The 22,563-nt window shown below is 38.8% G+C and overlaps 1 protein-coding gene across 1 annotated transcript in view; it reads left to right on the plus strand.

Annotated features, from left to right (window-relative positions):
* USH2A (usherin) overlaps positions 1-22,563 on the plus strand; it is a 770,355-nt gene that overhangs the window by 480,887 nt on the left and 266,905 nt on the right. The window contains exons 38-40 of the mRNA XM_067729757.1: positions 6,427-6,577; positions 7,171-7,313; positions 17,879-18,507. Coding sequence (XP_067585858.1) covers positions 6,427-6,577; positions 7,171-7,313; positions 17,879-18,507 — 923 coding nt within the window. The remainder of the gene's footprint in view (positions 1-6,426; positions 6,578-7,170; positions 7,314-17,878; positions 18,508-22,563) is intronic.

Raw genomic sequence — 22,563 nt, forward strand, 5'->3', positions numbered from 1 at the left:
AATATCCTTTATTACAGGTGTGAATTTCATACAAAACACTATAGACTTCTTTGATACCTTAATGCAGCATCTTATTCCAGTATTTTGAAATGCACACTCATACACCCCCACATCACACTGTAGTAGTAACAAGTTGGTGGGCTGTCCTGAGACATTGGTGTGTGTGTGAAGCATATTCGAAGGTGAATGTGCAAAATACGTGAATTCATTTTTTCCCCACAAATTTCTTCTTCTGGTCACTATAGCTTTGGTAGTCACTGGCCACATGAAAAGAAAGCCTCTGTTTTTGCTTTCTAGAGTTCCTCCCAAGAGTTCTATAAATCTGTATGGAGCAAATGTTTGGGGCATTTTGTTTGTTTGTTTAGGGAAGCGTCTACAAGTGTACATCATACAAAAGTTTAATGCAATCAGACATTCAAAAGATTATACCATCTAGACTCGTCCACTCTGTGATTTAATTTATTGCTTCATGTTCTATATGCATTTTGCCTTCCGAAAAAGGTTAAATTTGAAATTTTAGTAAAAACACCCTTCCTTTGAATTTATAGATTGAGGTAGCCCAGTTGCGTTTGTAGAATTAGTATTTACTGGACAAGATGTGTTGATTCATGAGGTTGTGGAGTGCTTGCCTCGCGAGGGTCGTATTAAACTTGAGAGAAGCTTTTTGAGCAACATAGCATCTTGGAGACAGTATATCAAGCTGATAGATACATGGCTCTTGCGTTAAGAAACCAGGGGTGGAATTATGGCTAGTTCCCAGTTATTGCTTTGATGCTAAAGACCCTCAGAGGAATAGGTCTAGGATAAAAGGGGTTAACTGGAGGGGAAAAAACGTTGCCAGAACTCAGTGTTACTGAAAGCATGTAGAATGAATAGTTATATGTCAATAATTGAAGATGATCACTTTGTTTGGAAATATTTTGGGATTTTATATAATTGGAGTGTGACCAATTTAACGGAGCACATTTTCTTGTTATCACTCAAAAGAGAAGCCAAGATACTTTATTATTATTATTATGGAGCATCTTCTGGGCATTTTTTCTTTCCCTACAGCACGGTACTGCAGTTTTTAACACTTGAAGGAGTTTTGTGTAAATATTTAACACTCTGATTTTTTTCATGCTGATGACTTCTCAGAGCTGATTCTTATTCCGAATTTGGATTGTCAGTGATATTATATTCCTTGACAGAAAAGTTAGACAAAAAACAATCAAATGAGGGACATGGTTTTATATGTTATACATTATATGCAATTTGCACGTTACTTTTTGCCCAGGCTCTTTTGATATGTGTGCATTTGTTATACATCAATGAAAGAATATATATCAAATAAGAAATCATCATGGTTATAAGTATTTGTACTCACAGACAAAATATCAATTAAAAAGTCTTTGGCAGCGAATGTCCCTCAATCCAAAGATTTATAGTTAAGTTACTGGGTATCTGGCCCTGGACAGCCACATTATTGCCTTTCCTAGGTATGTCCTATTTCTACTACCCGAGAGAACTTCTTCATACCATTTCTTCTCTGTTCAAGCAACCAGTTCACTCCCACACTTCGGCACAGAGCGGACGCCTTTGCTTTTATTTTGCTCCCTGGGAAAACGGATGCCATCAGAAGAGACATTTGCTGTTTTCCCATCACCAGATCTACCTAACTCTACATCTGCAGCCTGGGTCTGTATTCACTTCTGCACAGTGGTGGGCTGTCCCTGCTCCATTCGACAGCCCACGTGCACCAGCTCTCAATTCAGTTGGCTCGTGCCTTGGCTTGCCTCTCTCTCTCACACACACGAGGACTTTGCTTTGGCAATTAATTATTCTTCCTTCTCCATCATCATTTCCCCTAATCTCTTCTGGGTCATTCCAAGAAGCATGCAAACGCTGCAACCTCTCCCAGTGTTTAGAAAGCCTTCCTCTGATACCAGAAGCTTCTCTAAGCGTTTCCGCATTTTCTTCTCCCCTTTAGAACAAAATCCCTCAGGAGTCTTCTAGGCTCACTCTACCCACTCATTGCCTCCTCTCTCATTCCCTTTTCAGTTTTTCCCGAATCAAACTGCCACGCCCACCACTGAACTGTGTGTTCTTGACAAGGTCACGTCCACTTGGCCAAAGACAAAGCTTAATTCTTAGTCTCTTCCTTCCTGAAACTCAGCACATATGACGGAGTCGATCAGGCCTTCCTTTCTTCACTTGGCTCCCAAAATGCGTCTTCTCTTAGCTTCTCCCCTACCTCAGTGTTCACTCCTGTAAGTAAATCTCCTTTGTTGCAGAGACCTCCCCCTCCCCCAACCCCTCAAAAGTTTGGAGGACCCCAGACCTCACTGCTCAGACCTCTTCTACATTCGCTCTATTTACACTCACCCTCTCGTTTATTTCATCACATCTCGGCCATGAAATACCACACGGACATTGATCCACAGTTCTTATCCAGACTCATATCTGCCACTTCGTCCTTGGTGTAGCCACTGTAGTTGTGTAATAAACCTCTCAAATGTAATGTGGACGAAAGAGAACTCTTGATCCCCTTCCTATCCCATTTCTCCTCTCAGGTGCCAGTCACCTGGGTGCTTGGGCCAAACACATTGGCATCACCTTTGACTCCTTTATTGTCTATCAGCGACACATGCCACAGTCAACTGAACCGCAAACTAACGCCCCCATCTCCACTGCTGGTACTTGCATGTAAGCTGCTGTCATCTGCTAGCCTGGATGACTGCAATAGGTAACTTCCCTGCTTCCAACCTTCTCCCCATGCCTCCCTGACTTAGCTTTTTGTGTGTAAAGTGGTATTCTGACAACTCAAGCCCGATTCAAACTGAAAGGTTATAATTTAGGGAATGAGTAAATTTATACCTTGTAAAATTAAGATTATACATTTTTCTGAAAATTTATTTTGTCATAAAACACTATATCCAGTTTCCCTACCACATGTGGATGTGAAAGACATAAAGCTAATAGCAAGTTGAAATAAATTATATGTATCTTAAAACCTGTGACCTCCTGCAACACATTTTTATTTTCCCTAAAAATCATAACATTTAAAAAGAATTTTCTTTAAGATATTTTAAACTTATTGCAGGAGCAAATATTCTATTAAATTGAGTTCCTATTACCTAAAAATAATTTTTATTATAGAAAATTTTCATAAAAAGATTAACAATTTGTATTCACTGTCTCTAAACATTTAGTTACTCTAAAAAAAAGTCCTTGATCTTGCCTTTCTGAAGGCAACTTGAAGGTTATTTGAAATTAAGAAGCATATGAAGTTTTAATTTATTGCAAGTTCAGATATTTAATTGGTTAGCCACACTATCATAATTCATGGTTTATGAATATTTGATCCAGTGTTTAAGGTAGAGGTTGTACCATTATAAAGAAATCTCAATGAAATTATTGCTTAAATGTTTAAAGAAATTATCAAATGCAGATTAATTTTTCATTAGCAGGTAACTATTCTTTTGGCATTTATTCTTACTGATGAGCATTTAATTTATTAATCTGTGCCTGGACCAAGAAAAACAATTTGCAGATTCTTTAAGTGTGGCTCTATTTAAAACTTCTTTTGTTAATTTTACTCATTAATTTCACTAAAACTTATTACCTTGATCTGTCTATCTACATATCTATCTATCTGTCTATCTATATACACATTACCGTCCTGGGACAAAAATCTGTGACTTCACAAGTGTACACACACCAAAATTTACCAAGAAGTAAACTGTGCTCCTTGCACCATTTTAGTTAATTGCTACAAATTTAACTTCTTTAAAAACTCTACAGAGTCAGTATTATTGGACATACACTTACAAATGAAATGACTTTACATCAGTGAGGTTAAGAACTTGCCAAAACGTAATCAGCTTTGAATTTTGTGAACTGAATTGGTGAGGATGAGATTTGAAACTTTAGCTATCTGACTCCTAAATCCAGTCTCCTTTGGAAAACTAACATTATCTAGCTCCCTAAAATATTTAGATTTATGTAAGAAGTGTAAATTTTTTCAACTTACTAACCAAAATAAATAATTTTTTAATTGTAAATTTAAAAAAAGAGAGAGATTTGTATTTGTTTATTGCTTTTTTTTCACAGGGAATCAGAGTAGACATTTTATTTTAGTTCAGTTGTGTCTGTCTCTTTGCTTATCTACCCTGATCAATAATTACCAAATCTGTATAATTATATGATTGTGATTGAGGAATAATTGTGATGAGTTGTAACGGATGTTAAAACTATACTTCCAAAATTTAGAAAGAAAAGCTTTTGCTTGTTAGATAATTCCCTCTCTCTTCAACTTAGAAAGTCACTCTTACTTAGCCAGAGTGGTCTTTATTTGTTTAGAATCATGACATTTCCTTGATTAAGACCCTGCCGTGGCTCCCAACCCCATTTAAAATGGAGTCCAAAGCCTTTGACTTTGACTTTCAAGGTGTAGCCCTAAGAAGGCTCTAGAGGTATCTAGACCGAGCCTAGCTCTCCAGCTTTTCCTCTCTTCTTCTTCCTCTCCTGAGTTGGTTTCAGTCGCGCTGGTTTCTTTCCACTGTTCCTTACACACAGCCAGTGCTTTCCCTTCCTCGCTGCCTTTGCCCTGCCTGCTCTTTGGCTGGATTGCTGTTCCTCTAAACGGCAGGTAGACATTCTCATGACCACCTCCTTACGTTACTGAGGTCTCTGCTCTAATGTCACCTAATGACGTGTTCTTCCTATGGCTCTCCTGTCTAACCTGAATTGTTGTGTAATAACCAAAATCTTCACTCCTTTTCACTTTCTCTCCACTTACCCTGCGTTAGTCTTCACCTGAGCACTTAGTGCCATCTGGTAGGGTCATCGGTATCTATTTGTTCATCGCTCGCTCTCTCCGATTACATAAGTTCCGTAGGGTCAGAGGTCATGTCAACTGAGGGTTGACTCAGTGTTATTAACCCTCCACACAAAGAACACTACTTCGCACAGAGTAGAGGCTCAATAAATGTTTACTGAATAAATTAGTGAAGTATCGATAAATTCAGAACCCTTACAACAGACTGATGAGACACGGAATCTAATTCTTCCATTCTCATCAATGGCCATTCACTAGCTTCATAGTTCATAAGACAGTTCTCCCAAATTGGAGGGTATATAAAAGTCACACACTACATCAAGTTATGTATAAACGGAAGTTGAAAATGAATCCTGATAGCTGTTTTCATTGTTTTGATTCCTTCTCCTCCTTCAGCAATGGCCTCTAGTAATCCTTGGTCAATAAGAACTTATATTACTATAATCAAAAATTGCATTATAGTACTACTTAAATTATGCTAAGGGAAGTTCGGATTAGTCCAGTAGAATAACAATAGCTAACAATTAATAATTACCAGGACCCCATAAAAGGTCCTTTATTTACATTGTCTCTGGTCTTCACAGCAATCCTAAAAAGGCAAAATACTATCCCCGTTTTAAAGACAAGAAACATAAGCTCAGAGTTCCCTGGTGATTTTCCCAAAGGCACAGAACTGTGCTTAATTTGTTTTTGAGTTTCTGACTAGCTTTGGAACACACTCTGATATGAGAAGTTCATTCAAGTTATACCTGTTGGAAAAATTTATTTAATAGCCAAAGTCTTCTGGTCCATTTTTAAATTTTAATTTCTTAATAGAATAGGCTTCACTCATTTCTTTTAGGCCTTCTACAACTATCCAGATAGATTTCCCTAACAGATTATATCAAGCAAGTATGCTGACTTCAGGAAGAATTTGCCAGAGATTCCACTAGACTAGAAAAAGTCTATGCCCCAACTTGTAACATATTTGAATAAAGGCAGCATCACTGTGAGAACGGGCAACCAACTGTATAAAACACATGAGGAAAGAAGCTTAGTTTTTATATTTTCATAAGTGAGAATTAAGGCTGGAATGTGCTACTTTCTTTGTAGAAAAAGACAATTTTAATAAACCTCCCTCAAAAAAAAAAAAATCCAGTTGTGTTCATGGTCGTGGTGTGATTAAGGAAACAATGGGTGACATCAGTGGAAGAAATAAAAGATCCGGACTCCTTCACTGTTCAGTTGCTTGATTGTTGAACAAAGAGTTAAATTAAAAAGGTACTTTAATATTTGCTTCATTAAATCCCCTCCATGTTTTCAATTAGGGAAACAGAAGTACAGGTGGGGATGTGCTGCCTGCTCATCTGTCTTGCTGTTTGCCGGGGGGGGGGGGGGGGGGGGGGGGGGGGTGGCTTTTAAGATGGAAATACTCATGTAATTGTGTTGAAATGAACAATAAGGAAGTACAGTAGTTCCGGAATGAAAATGTTAAATTAAATGGACCATGTTTAACATTGTTGTTGATCCTGAGGAACAGTTTTTCCAGTATATGGAGCATTTCGATTCCATCCAGCATATGTTCTCCACAGTTTTCTCTGCTCTAATTCATCTGTGTTTTTCGACAGCTCCAGATGGCGTGCTGCCTCCGAGGCTTTCATCTGCCACTCCAACCAGTCTTCAGGTTGTCTGGTCTACACCAGCTCGGAACAACGCCCCCGGCTCTCCCAGATACCAACTCCAGATGAGGCCCGGCAACTCCACCCACTGGTTTCTAGAGTAAGCATTCTACTTCGTCCATCCCTTCTAACAGTCACCCGGGTTTTACAACGTAGCCATAAATTCACTATATCTTAAATTTTTAACAATAGGTCAGTTCTTACTGGCAACAAATAAAAACCTCCTTTCCAAAGTTCAAACAAACAAACAAAAAGCAACACCCTAGGAGATCATTATTTGCTTTGCAAATTTTTCATTTATAGAGGCTTAAAGTAAGATTCCTTCACCCTTAACTTTTCATGAGCACATGTATTGCCAAGAGCAGGCACACACCTGAACCCCACAAAATCTGCTGTCTGACTATGGCTACAAAAGTATAATACTTATTCTACAAATTCCATGTGGCAGTCAGTCTCAATACTAGACTAGAATTCACTCCAGGCTACTACTAGAATTTACATCTCATATAAATGCAATAATACAAACCCTTAGCCAAAGGACTGCTTATTTTAAAAGAGATATCACGCGATGACAGAAAATTGCAGCACTGAGAGGTATGTTGACATTCCCTGAAAATTCTTTAAGATTGTACTTGTTTTTTATTCCTTTGAATGTCTAAAGCTTCTTAATTTTAGAATTTCTTTTCCATATAGGTTGTTTTCCGGTCCTTCTGCATCGTTAAGCTATGAAGTGAGAGATCTCCAACCGTACACAGAGTACGAATTTCGGTTGGTGGTCTCCAATGGATTTGGCAGTGCACATAGTTCTTGGATTCTGTTCATCACCGCAGAGGACAGTAAGTGGTCTGAAAAACACACAGCCAGATATTCTCTATATTAGGAAGTCTTAAAGTCTTCAATTTTTCCAAAACAAAGAAATAAGCCTCCTCTATTTTCTTGATGTTGAGGGACAGTAATCTTTTCCAGGACAAGAACGGTCAAAGTTTCCAGAAAGAAGAAAAATGGGGGCTTGGAGGGTTAGGCCTACAAACAGGAATATGTAATTCACAATAAATTATGATATGGACCCACTCAGTCCTTCAGGGTACATCTAGGTGTCCTGAAGGAGAAAGGTTATCCTTTTCTACTCTATGACCGAATATTACAAGTGTTCTCTGCAGAAGAACGTGGAATATGGACCTTATTTCATGAAGTTACTTAGAGGTCATTATACTTTTTTTCTGGAAACAGATTCCATTGTACTTTTACTCATACCTGAAAGACAGCCTCCAGAATAGAGGAGTATAATCTGATAACAGTCATTCTGCATGTATTACAAAGCGTACATTGGGATTGTCTTATTCAACCAGTACAGAGAATTTTCTCGTTTTTCATGGAAGAGTTTGTTTGCATATGTATGTTTTTTACTCGGTTATATAGAGAAAATAAATGCATGGCAATCATATTGAGTTTTATACAAATTACTTCTTAAAAAGTATATATATGGAAGTATAATTTTTTAGAAAAGTTAGAAATTAAATCAAGCTACACAGAGTGAAGGAGGACACTGTATCTTTGAACAATGAGGTTTTTAGGGTTAATCTTGTCAAGTCTTTTAATCAGAGGCCTCTTAGAAGATGTTGCCCTGTTGGCCAATTGCCATTCTGGCTCTATATTCAATGAGGACCCAAGTGACTTTCAAAAGGCTGGATATTAATCTCAAAAGGCACGGTATTTGCAACAATATCAATTGTATATGAAATTGATTCTTTTATGTCTACAATATCCTTAATTATATTATTTTAGTGAAAACTAGATATCAACTGAGATGGAATCAGGCCTATCTACCTTCCTTAATGCTTACATTAAAAAAATATATGAACAATAATATATAATAGTTCATCCATTTCTCCCAATTTGTAATTATTCCCAGGGAGCAAGTTTGGTACTTTACAAGGACACATCCAGTTCTTTCCTCTCAAGGGTACCATTTAGTAAATTATCAGCAGAGTGCAATAAACGACACACAAAGCCCAGAAAGCATTTATGCACCACTCAACGCGCCTACACCCCTTTTAGAGGGAACGTTACCTTCATTCTGGGGACTCTGACAGCATGAACACCAACTGTATACAGATGTATGAACCAGAGAGCTCCCACCCAAAATAGATTTTTGAAGAAACATTTAAAAAAAAAAAAAAACTGAAGATAAGTTTCTAATCTCCTTAGATAGAGCATACTTGCTTGGCACTCAGTAGAGGTTAACTAAAAATAATTATTCACCCACTGCAGAGGTGATGACTCCATAGAATGCCACACTGGAAGAGGAGAGAAAATGTCTCCTTTTTTTCGCACCACAATTTCTATTCCCATAGACAGGGGGCAACACTCGGATTTCCTCCGTGGTGATCTTTATTGAATAGGGGTCAGGATCTCCTACATAAATAAATTCCCAAACGTTGTAAAGTACCAATTAGTACCGCAGCCTCTGTTGAGCAAATTTCTCTCCTGCCTCATCTTACCACAAAACAAGTCTTACAGACTCAATGTGGTTAGAATTTTCGTGCATGGAGACACTGCTGTCTTTGTGATTTTTTTAGGGCCTGGGTTCAAAGGCAATAGTGTTAACCCTTCATCTTCCTTCATTAAGAATTAGTAACACTTGATTGTGTAGCAGGTATTAACCCAGTCTTCATTTTCATTGAAATCCTTTCAGCAAGACAGATGACTTCTTCCTCTGCTTCACGCGTGATGTCACACACATCAGCAAAGGGCCAAAGGCTGGCTGGCTGCCCCTCCAGGTTAAGTTACCAGTGCATGCTCGCCCCTGAGACATGATAACAGTGTCCTATATATTTTGGGTGTCAGTGGAGATGGATGCCATCTCTGAATGGATGTGCAATTGAGTTGACAAAGACCGAGTGATTGGCACTGGGCACAAGCAGTTTTTCTGTCGAGGCTTCAAAGCCTTGCTTATAAAACCACCCATGCTGGGGCTTCCCTGGTGGCACAGTGGTTGAGAGTCCGCCTGCCGATGCAGGGGACACGGGTTCGTGCCCCTGTCCGGGAGGATCCCACATGCCGCGGAGCGGCTGGGCCCGTGAGCCATGGCCGCTGGGCCTGTGCATCTGGAGCCTGTGCTCCGCAACGGGAGAAGCCACAACAGTGAGAGGCCCGCGTACCGCAAAAAAAAAACAACCACCCATGCTGACAGCTCCATGCTGGTATCACACTTCATACTTGATCCTAACTACCACCTCCCAATTGGCGAAGTGCAATTTCCAATGTAGAATTCGACATATCACCTTACAGAATGAAACAGAGAGGTCACCTCATGCCCACATTTAAATTTCATGCCATCGCTAGGCACCTTTCCACATCAGCCAAAGCCTTGAAACATTTGGTGCCAAAAAAAAACGGTCACCAATAGCAATATTTTTCATATGATACCGTGAGAGCATGATATTCATCAAGCCTGTGACCCAGCTGAGAGCAGAAAGAGAAACCTAGGCAGGAAGGTACCTAGAGCCAGAGAAACAAATGCTTGGGTACAAAGAGAGTTTCTCATAGATGGAGAAAAAGGCTGTGAGGAATTTATTTTTTTTTAAATATTTCATTCTTCTGTAATCATTTTCCTACCATTTTTTTTTAATTAATTAATTTACTTATTTATTTTGGGCTGTGTTGGGTCTTCGTTTCCGTGCGAGGGCTTTCTCTAGTTGCGGCTAGCGGGGGCCACTCTTCATCGCGGTGCGCGGGCCCCACACTATCGCGGCCTCTCGTGTTGCGGAGCACAGGCTCCAGACGCACAGGCTCAGTAGTTGTGGCTCACGGGCCTAGTTGCTTCCCGGACCAGAGCTCGAACCCGTGTCCCCTGCATTGGCAGGCAGATTCTCAACCACTGCGCCACCAGGGAAACCCCCTGTGAGGAATTTTAATAGTGTTTTTTCAAATAATTTGTTATTTACATCAGTGGGCCACCAATATCCAGTACCATGCAGTTTTAAAAATCTAGCGTGGGGGGCTTCCCTGGTGGCGCAGTGGTTGAGAGTCCGCCTGCCGATGCAGGGGACACGGGTTCGTGCCCTGGTCCGGGAGGATCCCACATGCCGCGGAGTGGCTGGGCCCGTGAGCCAGGGCTGCTGAGCCGGCGCGTCCGGAGCCTGTGCTCCGCAGCGTGAGAGGCCCCCGTACTGCAAAATAAAAAAAAATAATAATAATAAAAAAAAATCTAGCGTGCTGCATGCCGCGGAGTGGCTGGGCCCATGAGCCATGGCCGCTCAACCTGCGCGTCAGGAGCCTGTGCTCCGCAACAGGAGAGGCCACAGCAATGAGACGCCCGCGCACCCCCCGACAAGAAAAAAAAAAAAAAAATCTAGTGTGCTGATGCCAGATAATAATAATGCACATTTCCTATGAATATTTTAAATCCAGTTAAACTTGTGTTAATAACAGATGTTTTTTCCATCCAACTTGGTCAGTGTAGTGTTCGACTATTTGCAACCAGATAAATACAAACAACACGTGATTTTTTTTTTTTTTTCCGAACAAGCTGCTGGCAGTCCAAGCACCTAGAATGTCTGCAGCCTACAAAAATGCATTAAGATTGTGATAGACTTGGGAGCATGGGATTAATAACATGAAGACACTTACCTATCAGCTGAAACTTTTTGATATCTTTTAACCAGAAATAACCATCTCTTCTGATTTTATTGTTTGTCCCTCTCTTTTGTGTGCTTAAAATTGTTTTCCATGCAGTATAGGCATGTGAAAATGGTAGCTGGCTGGAAGGGAAAGTCTCCTTCAACTTCAGCTTAAATGTGCGTGTGCTCTTTTGCCTACTAAAATCCTGCCCTGTGTAAAATATAAGATAACCCACTTTTCTTGAAAAATGTAGATTCCCTAGACTAATAAAATTCACATTTCTCCCAAGGTTTCTTAGCTAACAAGACTGAAATATGGACTGTCTCTTTATTTGAGTCATTTTAACAACAAACATATAGGTATACACGATTAGATCAACCTGATGAAAATGAGATTCTTTTCTAAAAATCACTTCTCTACCCCCAAAACAAAACAAAACAGAAAATCCAGATTGCTTCTAGGGATGACCATTGAGTTGTCAAATACTTTTCAAAGACTAAAAGTTGAATCATTTCACTAAATTTGTAGTTAAAAACTCCACATTTGTATTTCTAACCATTAATCTAAGAGGCATTATTAAATAAAGTTTGTGGGATTTGAAAAGTTGTTTCTGTAGATTTACTTAGACAATTTTTTCATGTGTTCATTATTTTGCTAACAGACTGATTGTTCATGAGTTTTGACTGGCGGCTGCTAAAAGATAGAAAGATGTATCTTATTACTTACACGGTGAGATTTTCAGTACTATTAACGTATTGTATTCACTCATAGTATTAGGTTTTACTGTTATTTTTTCCGTACTTAAAATTACACTGTGAGCAAAGGATGAAGCAATGAGGGAAATTATCATAGTATCTGGGTCCTGTTTTACTTTCCTCATTAGCAGTTTGGAGCAGTTTTCCCCTTTCATTCATCTTTAAGATTCTCATAGCAGTTTACAAAGCAACAGTTGTTCTTCTGCAGTAAAAGAGAAAGATCTTGCAATGTTCATTGAAATCAGTATCAGAACACATTTCTGCCTCGTTTGTTGTCTGACAACATTCTAGTCACCCATCAAGCCCCAGCTCATACGTCACCTCCTGTGTGAAGCCTTCCCTCTTCATATCTACCTTAGAATTTTGGTTTGTGTTTACTTGTGTACCATCGATATCTCCTTCTGAATTGTAACTTCTCAGGACCTAGGGTTCCATCTCATTTATCTTTGTAGTTCCAGTGCCTGGTGGAGGGTCTCATATAGAGCAGGTACCCAAAATTGTTAATGGACTGATGAAAAAGAGTCTCATGTAAGCAAATCCATGAAAACACAACCAAGCAAACCTTAACTGGGTAACTGCCATGTGGGAGGGACTGAAAGAGACATGAAAATTACAAGGATGAATAGGAGAGTTTTCTTTACTTGAGGCATCCACTGTCTGGTGGCAAGAAAGACATAGAGTAAAACCATAGTTAGAGTGTTCAAAGCTGAGAGCAAGCCCAGAGGAGAGCATTTCCCTCAACATGGGGTGTCAGGAAAGCCTTTCTGGATGAGAACACCAGGAGAGGAAATAGGGAATGATTTCTATTTGGAGTTCACATCAATATCAGATTTCAAATTTACTTCCTCATCATTGGTTCAGAAAAAGGCGGGAAAAGCAATTGCTGTAAGAGGTGTCCACTGACACTTGAGACAGGCAGGGCGGCTTGCAGGATGTTCTGCCCGTGGTTCCAGCCTCTGTGTATGAGCCAAGGAGGGCGAGGATGAGAGGCAGATGTAAGAGAAGGAAATCCCAAAGGCAGTCCTCATTCTTTGCCTTGGTCAGAGGCAGCCTGCTGGCTGGCCCTGTGATTCAACCTTAGCTGTCTTGACTAGGATAGTGAATGTTCTAATTAGAGAGACCTCTGCTGGCCCAAAACCATGTGCTATTTCAGAATGAAGGGGAACAGATATATAGAAATAGAATTCCAGAAGGAAAACACGTTTCCTTCTTATTCTCACAACCTGTAATGAGTAAAACACCGAGTCCTTGTGACAGGGAGGGGAAGGAAACTTGTGGTATGAAATTTGATCGGTTGATCGAGATACTTCTAGAGCAGGATTTTCCAATCATTCAGTAAGTATATTTGTATCCTTAAGAGTATTTAAATTTTAGAACTAATATTGCATGGTAGAGATCTTTTTATCAGTGTGCTTTAGAACTGAAGGTCAACCTGGATCTTGAGTGTTCTATGTGAGAGAAAAACAGAAACATTTGTAAATAAGAGTGACACAGGTTTGTAACAGTAGATTTTATTTTATTGAATGAAGAAATGTGAACTGTAAGTTTCGGTGGTGCTGCACGATGATTTTGCTTTTCTATTCCAAATACATGTCCTAATTGCTTTAAATACTAAGTCGTGAATGCTTATCCTCTCAAGCAGTGATGTAGGTCTCTACTTTACCCACAATGGAAGATCCTTGATGCAAAGTAAGTAATGTAAACTGCTGATTTTGAGAGCGAAGTGGCCCTGTATGTATGTGCCTACATACTTTGTTTCCTGTTGCATAGATTCCACCCCTCAAATCCTTGCATTCCCAGAATTTATAAAAACAAATATTTATTATCTTTACATTTTCATTTTTATATCCTAAGATCAGAAGCTGAAAGTGACCCATAGAAAATCCTTTGAAAGAATGGATCGATTCATGAAAACTTCTATCCACCTGGCCTCAATTTCCCTCTTGAGCTCTTGAATCTCTTTTGGGAACAGAAAGCCCACTGTTCTTCCAAATTTGGAACCTCTAGTTCTTTTAGGACTTTTTTCTGCCATCATGAATTCTCACATCAACACATTTCATCTGCTGTTCCAAACTTTCAAGGAAAAATCCATAGCCATTCACCATACAACAAATCCCAAGTCTGGGAGTCAGAACACTCTTCCTAGCCTTCCTCTGCTGTCCTGGTCTCGGGAGAAAGAGAGAAAATAGTTCCCCAGTATCGGTTCACCTACTTGCAGACGATACATCATATCCTTTCAATTTCAACAACCTTCTAGTCTTCAGATGTTTCTTTTATTGAGCAACGATGCCTATGTTACACAGGTCTTTTCCTGTTTCATCAGTTGTCAAGAAGCTGAATGTTCATACTTGTGCCAAGCTGCGGTGCGCGTTCTTAATATTTGTTTTGGGATACAACTATTGTACCCTCTTCATCATCAAGAGATTAAGTATTCTTTATCATTATTTTACTTGTCCTATTGCTTAAGTCTTTTATTATGAGCTGTCAAAAAATCTTTTGGGGAAGTAGTTGGGGTATAAATAATAAATTGATAAAAAAACTCATGATTAAAGATGGGATAGAATCCATCACTCCACTCTTCTGCTAACATTTCAGTAGTGAGTATCAAGAGGCTACAGGAACAATTAGCGTAGGGTATATACTACTCCGTATAATTATATATCCATCTATTTGCCACCTTGATTTTTAATTCATTGGCAGATTTAGAGGATATCCACTTATGGAGTTAATATTGCTGAAAAAGAGCTTTTGAACAGAGTGAGTTTTTAATTAGAATGGCAAAAAGTTGCTTCAAGGCGGTAATAACATACCGGGAAAACTGAGCCATCTTTGGTAACTCTAGTAGCAAACAAGTTGTAGAAGACCCAAGAAAACGACTGAAAAAAGTTATATACACACTACAGATGTGAGTCATTCAAACCATTTATTCACACACACACACACACACACACACACACGCCTACGCGCCCATCCTTCCCAGTATACACCCCTGAGTATAAAAATAAGCAGGCCCCTCTGTGAACAATCTCATTACTCTCTTTTAAGCTGGGGCTGAATTTTTGAAGCTGATGAGCGAAATCATTTCCCATAAAAGATAATTTCATTTGCCAAAATGAAACTACTTTCTGTTATTAATGCTGTAATGAAACAGCTTGAAATATGAATCAGTGATCTGAACAGAAAGGATGTTCCCCGTTCCCCGCTCCAGGAGGGGAGTTCTCTAAACAATTACACCCACGGAGAGGGCTGTTCGGTTGTATTTTCATCACTAGCCAGCTGAGCTGTGTGGCTGTCATACTTGCCGGTCTCCCCTCCAGTGACAGCCGCATTGACAACATGTTATACTCCACATTGATTTTACAGTTAAGGAGCTGATTGTGATATATAGGGATTTTAAGAATTCAGCTGAGAGGCTGACTTTTGCCTTTTATCATTCCATTAAAATTTTATAACCATCTTTTTCATGTCATTTCATCCATGAATTCTTACTTTAGAAGTGATAGCTACTGCTGTGAGCATAACTTTTCTCATGTTCGGAGCTTTTTATTGTATTAGCAAACTACCCCAATTATAGTTATTACTCATGTTTTACATAATTGTGGTGACCCTTTCAGCCATGCAGTAGCATGCCGGTTGATTTGTATATAGAACTAGATGATTCGGCTTATCATTTTAAAGCACTAAATTGAAAGCGTGCCAGGAGTCAGGTTTTAACACTTCCTTAGCCAAAGCAGCTAATTAAGCTGCATTCGGCGTCCTCTCCTGAGTCGCGTGCTTCAAGGACCCTTCCTGCAGCCAGTGCTGGGGCCCTACTCAGCTAGAGCCGGAAGCTCATAAAATGTATTCTGGCTTTCAAGGGGGGGAAAAGATCGTGCAATTGAAATTAGACATCTCTTCTTTTCCAAGATAGGAGATCATCTTTAAGGAAAGGCTGTGTTCTGTGGAGGCTTGAAGTACCAGTTCATTATCCTGGATGTTTCCTTGATAAGACTATTATCGTAGTCAGGAGGAATAAAAGGCTTATCCCCATCAAAACAGAGAACAAACTGCATCATTCTTGTTACTTTTCCCTGAAGAAGCTCACAGTTTGAGATAATGCACAGATGAGGGATAATTATGGAAGACCCGAGTGAAAACCCTAATAGAAAATATTCTGATTTGTAAGCATATGTTATTCTTTTTTCAGCGGGGAAGGGTGAGTTAGGGTTAGACTTGAAAGGCTTGATTCTCCACCATTGATTTTATGGACCCCAATCTCAGAGGATTTCGTTTTACAAGACAACATTGATATCTTACAAGACTTGCGCTTGCTTTTCTTCAGGAGAGAGCCAAACCTAGATGACAAGTATAAATAAGAAAGGATCCGCATCCCTATTTTGATATAATAATTGCTACCGCTACTGTGTACCGGAGAGCAAAAGTAAGAAATGTCACAGTGGTTTGACGAAAGCTTTAAAATGAAAGCTAACAACAGACTAAAATGAAAAATGTGATCCGTATCGAGATCACTGTACTTTTAAGCCTTCTTCTCTTCACATAGGATGCATTACCAAATTGTCAAAAATGGCTTGATTTCAGGGTTCGTGTACGGTAACAGCTTTCCTCTCAAAAAGTAGTTATGATTCTACCATCAGTCCAGTTGGTGACAAATACGTGGATCATGTCGTGTGAAAATACGCTCCTATCATCAGCTATTATTGTAGTCACTGGCTCTGCGAAGCAGTGGTCGCGTTTAAAATTTAAACCTTGGGTATAACACTGAATCACACACACGTAATCAATGCTGTTTTAAACAATTACTAAATCCAAGTATATCTTTTTTAAAGATTCTTCCATAAAATCTAATGTTCACGGAAAAATCACATAAATGTCCAAATTGCTGTGGGCAGAAAAGGGGGATATAGGATGTTTCTTGATCTGTTGTAGCAATTTATAGATTTCGGGCCGTGGTTTATAAGAATGCTAAATGTTCTGGAATTACAGCTGTTACTGATCAGTGATTGAGCCAGATTTGTGTTATTGCACCATGTTCTTGCTTGTACCCAGAGAGCAGTAAAGCCTCAATATAATAAAAAGCACCTGCATTTTAAATGAAATTTCAATTGAAAAACTTAACAGCCCTTCAAATTGCAGAATTTAACGCAGCCTAGTAAAGCTTAAATAACACTTTGCCTCCGCAGGCTGAGGGGTTTGCATTCAAGGTGACTTGAGTGTGTCGCATGGTGAAATTATTTACAATTAAGGAATTTCTCTGGAGGGCTGCAGGATATTTGCTGTTCCACAACACCTAGGCGGACATATGGTGGGCCTTTTTCAGTATTCATGGAGCCTCCTGAACCTTTATGATAATTGAATCAGTTAGAGTGCTGAGTGGAGCAAGCATTAAACCTGTTAACCTAAAGGTCAGATCTGTGCATTGTTTATTTATCAGTAGGTGAAAGAGCTAAATCGGCAGCTTCTGTCACAGTCACAGTAAAAAAAATCACCTATAGTATTAACAGGGAGTAGATAAATTACAAAACATGGATTAGAATGATAAACAGACCCGGGGATAATATGGAATATATAATGAGAGATGCTGAAGGATCTTACTGGGCTGTGAAATATGCAGGTTTGTTAAGACAGTGTTATTGATTATAATGAGTTACTGGGGTTCTAGAAAAATGGGGCGGAAGCTGCAACTTTGGTTACAACCGCCCTCTTGTATCTTTCTCTCCTAAGGTCTTTATTTCAGGTCCTTGTGATATTTTGAATCCTTAGCTTTAATAAAAAGAAATGATTTTAATAAAGCTATCTTAGAGACAAAAATGACAATTGAATTTGATAATGTTCAACAAGTACATATTTCTGACACATTTAAGAGTAAATGTGTAAGAGACACTTGGCCACTTACTCATTGGCCTTCACCAGGTGTCCAGTTTCATACTCTGGTAGGAGAGTTACCACTCATTTTAGTTTTGTTCTGAGGAGATGTGGGGAGTTTCTAAGAGGTATCCTGTCTTACTTTTTTTTCTACTTTGTAGAACCTGGACCTATAGACCCTCCGATTCTTCGGGATGTGAAGTCAAGAATGATGTTGGTCACCTGGCAGCATCCTTTAAAGCGCAATGGGATCATTACCCATTATAACATTCACCAACATGGCCGTCTCTGCTTAAAAACTTCTGGAAATGTCACTAATGGCACAGTGGTCCATTTGCACCCATATACAGCCTACACATTTCAAGTAGAAGCTTGTACTTCAAAAGGGTGTTCCCTGTCACCAGAGTCTCAGACTGTATGGACACTCCCAGACGCACCAGAAGGTATCCCGAGACCAGAGTTGTTCTCCGATACCCCAACGTCCGTGATTATATCTTGGCAACCCCCCACCCATCCCAACGGCTTGGTGGAGAACTTCACAATCGAGAGAAGAGTCGAAGGGAAGGAAGAAGCTACTACCCTGGTGACTTTCCCGAGAGGTCATCCCATGAGGTTTATCGACAAGACTTCTGCTCTTAGCCCATGGACAAAATATGAGTATCGGGTCCTGGTGAGCACTCTTGGAGGAGGTACAAACAGCAGCGCTTGGGCAGAAGTGACCACGAGACCCTCACGACCTGCTGGGGTGCAGCCCCCCGTGGTGGATGTGCTAGGACCCGACGCAGCCAAGGTAAGATACGGCGTGTCTGTCTCCACTGCAGACATGGGAATTTACCCTGGATTGACTCTGTGTTGAACAGAGCCATCTACTGACAGAACGCACACATGTGTTGTTTTAGGCATTCACTGGAGAAACTGGGTTTTTGGCCTTTGGCCCAAGCTATCTTGAATTTGATGTCAGTTTTTTATTTCTCCCTGTAACCCCTTAATTATATTGTTGAGATGCTTCCACTTGCCTCACACACCTGAAATCCTTTGAATGCCACCGTGGGATGCTTAGCTGAACCACCACGTCAGATCTAAATAGATCAGAAAATGAGAGGAGGTGGGGAGATACGGGGGAAGGGATTAGTGTATTAACAAAAGTTCCAATTACCGATATTCTGATTTTTTTTTTAATGATCAAAGGATCAAGATGATGGGGAAAGAAATAAAAATCGCCGATTACGGGGCTATCTAGGAACTGTTCAATTATTCACTTCACGCTACTGGGAATGAACCCTAGAGCACAGGATAACTACCATTGTTTTGGCTTGCATACAAACTTCATTCAAGGGAAATTAGTGTAACCAAACAGGAGGGAGTTTTGTAGCTTAGAAGCCTCTTTTGTGTAAATACACACATGCTTCCATGGATTCAATCTTGTACTACTGCCAAAAGCATTGGTGTAGCAGCTTGCTCACCAGAGCACAAAACAAAGGGCATTTGCATAACAGCAGAGTTCATCTGCTGAAATTATTACTTGAATCTCTGTTGTGCGTTCTCTCGTCCCACCAAAAGCAAACACTGGGTGATGCTAAATAGTGTAAATTCTTGAAGAAATTTAATTGAACCTACAAACTGAAATCGATTTTTATAAGTCTATCTTAGTTTCAACATGAGATCGGTCAAAGCAACACGCCTTCTTGATAGAAATACCACAGATGTATAGAATCCTGTTGATAAAACACTAAAAGGAAATCAATTTGAAGGACATGAGGTACGATGTTTATTGTATGAATTGGGCAATCTTAAGAATTGTTCTTCATTCAAAGGAAAAGCAAAACGAACCAAAGGAAAACCCCAAACAAACCTAGAGTTATTCATCATTTCAGAAATGACTTTTCTTTTCAATCCTAAGGGAATTTTGCAAAACTTCAGTAGCAGTACCAATCAATATGATGTGACATAAACACAGTCCCTTCACAAAGGCAAAGCTAGATAATGGACTTTTTTCTGGATTCTTTCTAACAAGAATTTAATAACTAGGCAGATCTGAAAAATGATAAATATTTTCAGAAAAATAATGGCTCAGTGCCCAAGTCTATGTGATTCAGCATCCATAAACGGTGATCAAAAGTATTCAAAACAAATTGCCTGACTTTTTCTTTCATTCTTTTTTTTTTTCCTTCCTCTTTGCATTTTGTAACCTCATCCAGGAATAAGACAGTGTACATGGCTTGTCAACCTGCTAAGGTAAAGTTTAGATTAGCTTGGCTTGGGAGCAGAATCTCACAGGCACTCACCAGGTCAGGAATCTAAAAGTCTCTAAGAAGGTGCTTGGAATATGCAGACGTTGGACATTAGTGATAGTTTTTAAAAAATCGCACCTTTTATTAATTCTCACTTTATACCTAGGAAATCAGAAGTTATCAATGAAGAGAGTCATCAGGAATATTCAACTGAATCTACTATTGGATTACATGTGTTTAAATAATATCAAAACAACATATTTACGCTTCAGAATTTTGGGCTCACATTAGGTTCAAAAAGATCTTCAGACTCAAAGTCAATGTGCTCGTGATATGCTTATCTGGTAAACAGAGGCAATGTGACAGCAATACAGTGATTTCTCTTTATGAAATATAAGATTTAAAAGTTAAAATTGCAAATGGATAAAATATGAGGAAAACAGAAGGATGGTCGTGAATGCATTGGTAGAGAAATTTATTCTACATTTATTTCATAGTCATTGCAAATATTAGGATGAAGAGAATTGTCAGTAATATTATTGACAAAATAATAATAATTTCAGTTCTACTAACCTTTATTGAGCACCTATAAATCTTTCTGAGTGCCTCTTGTAGACACTGAGGATACAGTAGTGGCCAAATCAAAATCCCCGCCTTCATGGAGTGTACCTTTTAGTCAAAACAACATAAACAGATATATAAAATGCCCAGAAATGAAAAGACTTGAGGGAAGAAACAAATCAGGAATAAACACTACCAACTGATAGGTTGGGGAATAATAAAGGAAATGGACTGGTATTTCACCCTAGTTCTTCCCATTTTGTACCATGTGGTCTTTTCACCACCCCTCCACCTGTAAGAGCTTGCATCTAATAGGGAAAGCAAGGAAACTTCACATACTTAGGCCAACTAGAAAATAACCCAAAGTAGCATCTTAGTAAGTATAAAGAGATAACTTGGCATAGACATGAGCATTAGGAAGCGAAAGTTGCATTAACGACAAGGTCCTACTGTATAGCACAAGGAAGTATATTCAGTATCCTGTAATAAACCATAATGGAAAAGAATATGAAAAAGAACACATATATATGTATATATATATATATGTATAACTGAATCACTTTGCTGTACTGCAGAAGTTATAGTTGGTTTAATATTGTAAATCAACTATACCTCAATAAAATAAATTTTTAAAAAAAAGAAAAAGGGAAAGTTGCATATCAAAATTACATTCTTAATATCTTATTTGATTACATGGAAAAGAATATATATTGTCAAAGCGGTTGTGTGAAAGCCACGCACTTTGATGTGATATCTAATAACTTTAAGAAAATTCATTTCATTGTATAAAGTTGGTAAAAAAATACCAAAACCTGAAAAAGATAGTTCAGTAAAACTATAGACTACTTTCATACTGCGACTATAGAGCCAAAGCTTCTCAATAAAATATTAGCAACTTGAACTCAGGAGTATATTAAAAGAATGGTATACCAGGACAAATCTGGTCTGATTCCAAAAATGTAAGGTTGGTTCAACATCAGGAAATCTATCAACATACTGCTTAAATCAACTGATTAAAAGAGAAAGCCCTTTTTTTTTTATCAATAGATGCAGAAAAAAGACGTAAGATTCAGTAGGCATTTCTAACAAATATTCAACATAAAACCAGATTAGGAAAAAGTCAGTTTATAAATTTATTCCACTGGAGTCTTGAGTACGATTGAGGACTCATAAAAATAAAACATAGAATAACTAAGTTGTATAACTCTGACGCAGCAAAAAAAAAAAAAAAAAATTGCTTTTTGGTGATAACATGAGCCTCTGAACTCTGATGGCCCCATTCGCAGGCCCACCTTCCCACGGCTAAAGCAGAATGAAAGAGCAGGCCTGCAGCTCTCAGCTTTTCAGGTAGAAGAGTCCTCTCTTGGCTCAGATCGCCAAAACCACCAGCCTTGGTGTGTGTGCAACAAGGAACAACAATCCTGTCCCCCAGATGGTGTCCACGCACAGCTTTGCTATGGTGTGTACTCTTAGCATTGCTCATTTACAGGTTGATAATAAACCAAAGTAAAAATAATTAAGTCTTAGTCATCATTCTCACCTGTTTTTGAAGATGGGCTGGTCTTTGATAGCTGCTTAAATCAAACCATTAAAAAATTATAAATTCTTTTTTTAATTTAATTTTTATTTTATATTGGAGTATAATTGATTTACAGTATTGTGTTAGTTTCAGGTGTACAGCAAAGTGATTCAGTTATGCATATACATATATGCATTCTTTTTCAGTTTCTTTTCCCATATAGGGTATTACAGAATTTGGAAGGAAATAAAATGACAACTAATATTCACTGAGTTCATATTAAGTTCCAGGAATTGCTCTCACTGAGTCCTTACTACAACCCTGTCAGATAAAGGCTATTATTATCCCCATTTCACAGGCAAACCCTGCAGCCTTAAAAGAATAGATAGTTATATTTAGCTAGAAAACAATTTTGTTTTTGCAAGATATAAGATTCCTCAAAAAAAAGTTAAACTTCAAAAGATAGATTGGGGAAATACATCTATAAGACATTATAGAAAAATAAATTATTTCCCCATAATAAACAAAGAACTTC

This window comes from Pseudorca crassidens, chromosome 2 (genome assembly GCF_039906515.1).
Source record: "Pseudorca crassidens isolate mPseCra1 chromosome 2, mPseCra1.hap1, whole genome shotgun sequence".
NCBI lineage: Eukaryota > Metazoa > Chordata > Mammalia > Artiodactyla > Delphinidae > Pseudorca > Pseudorca crassidens.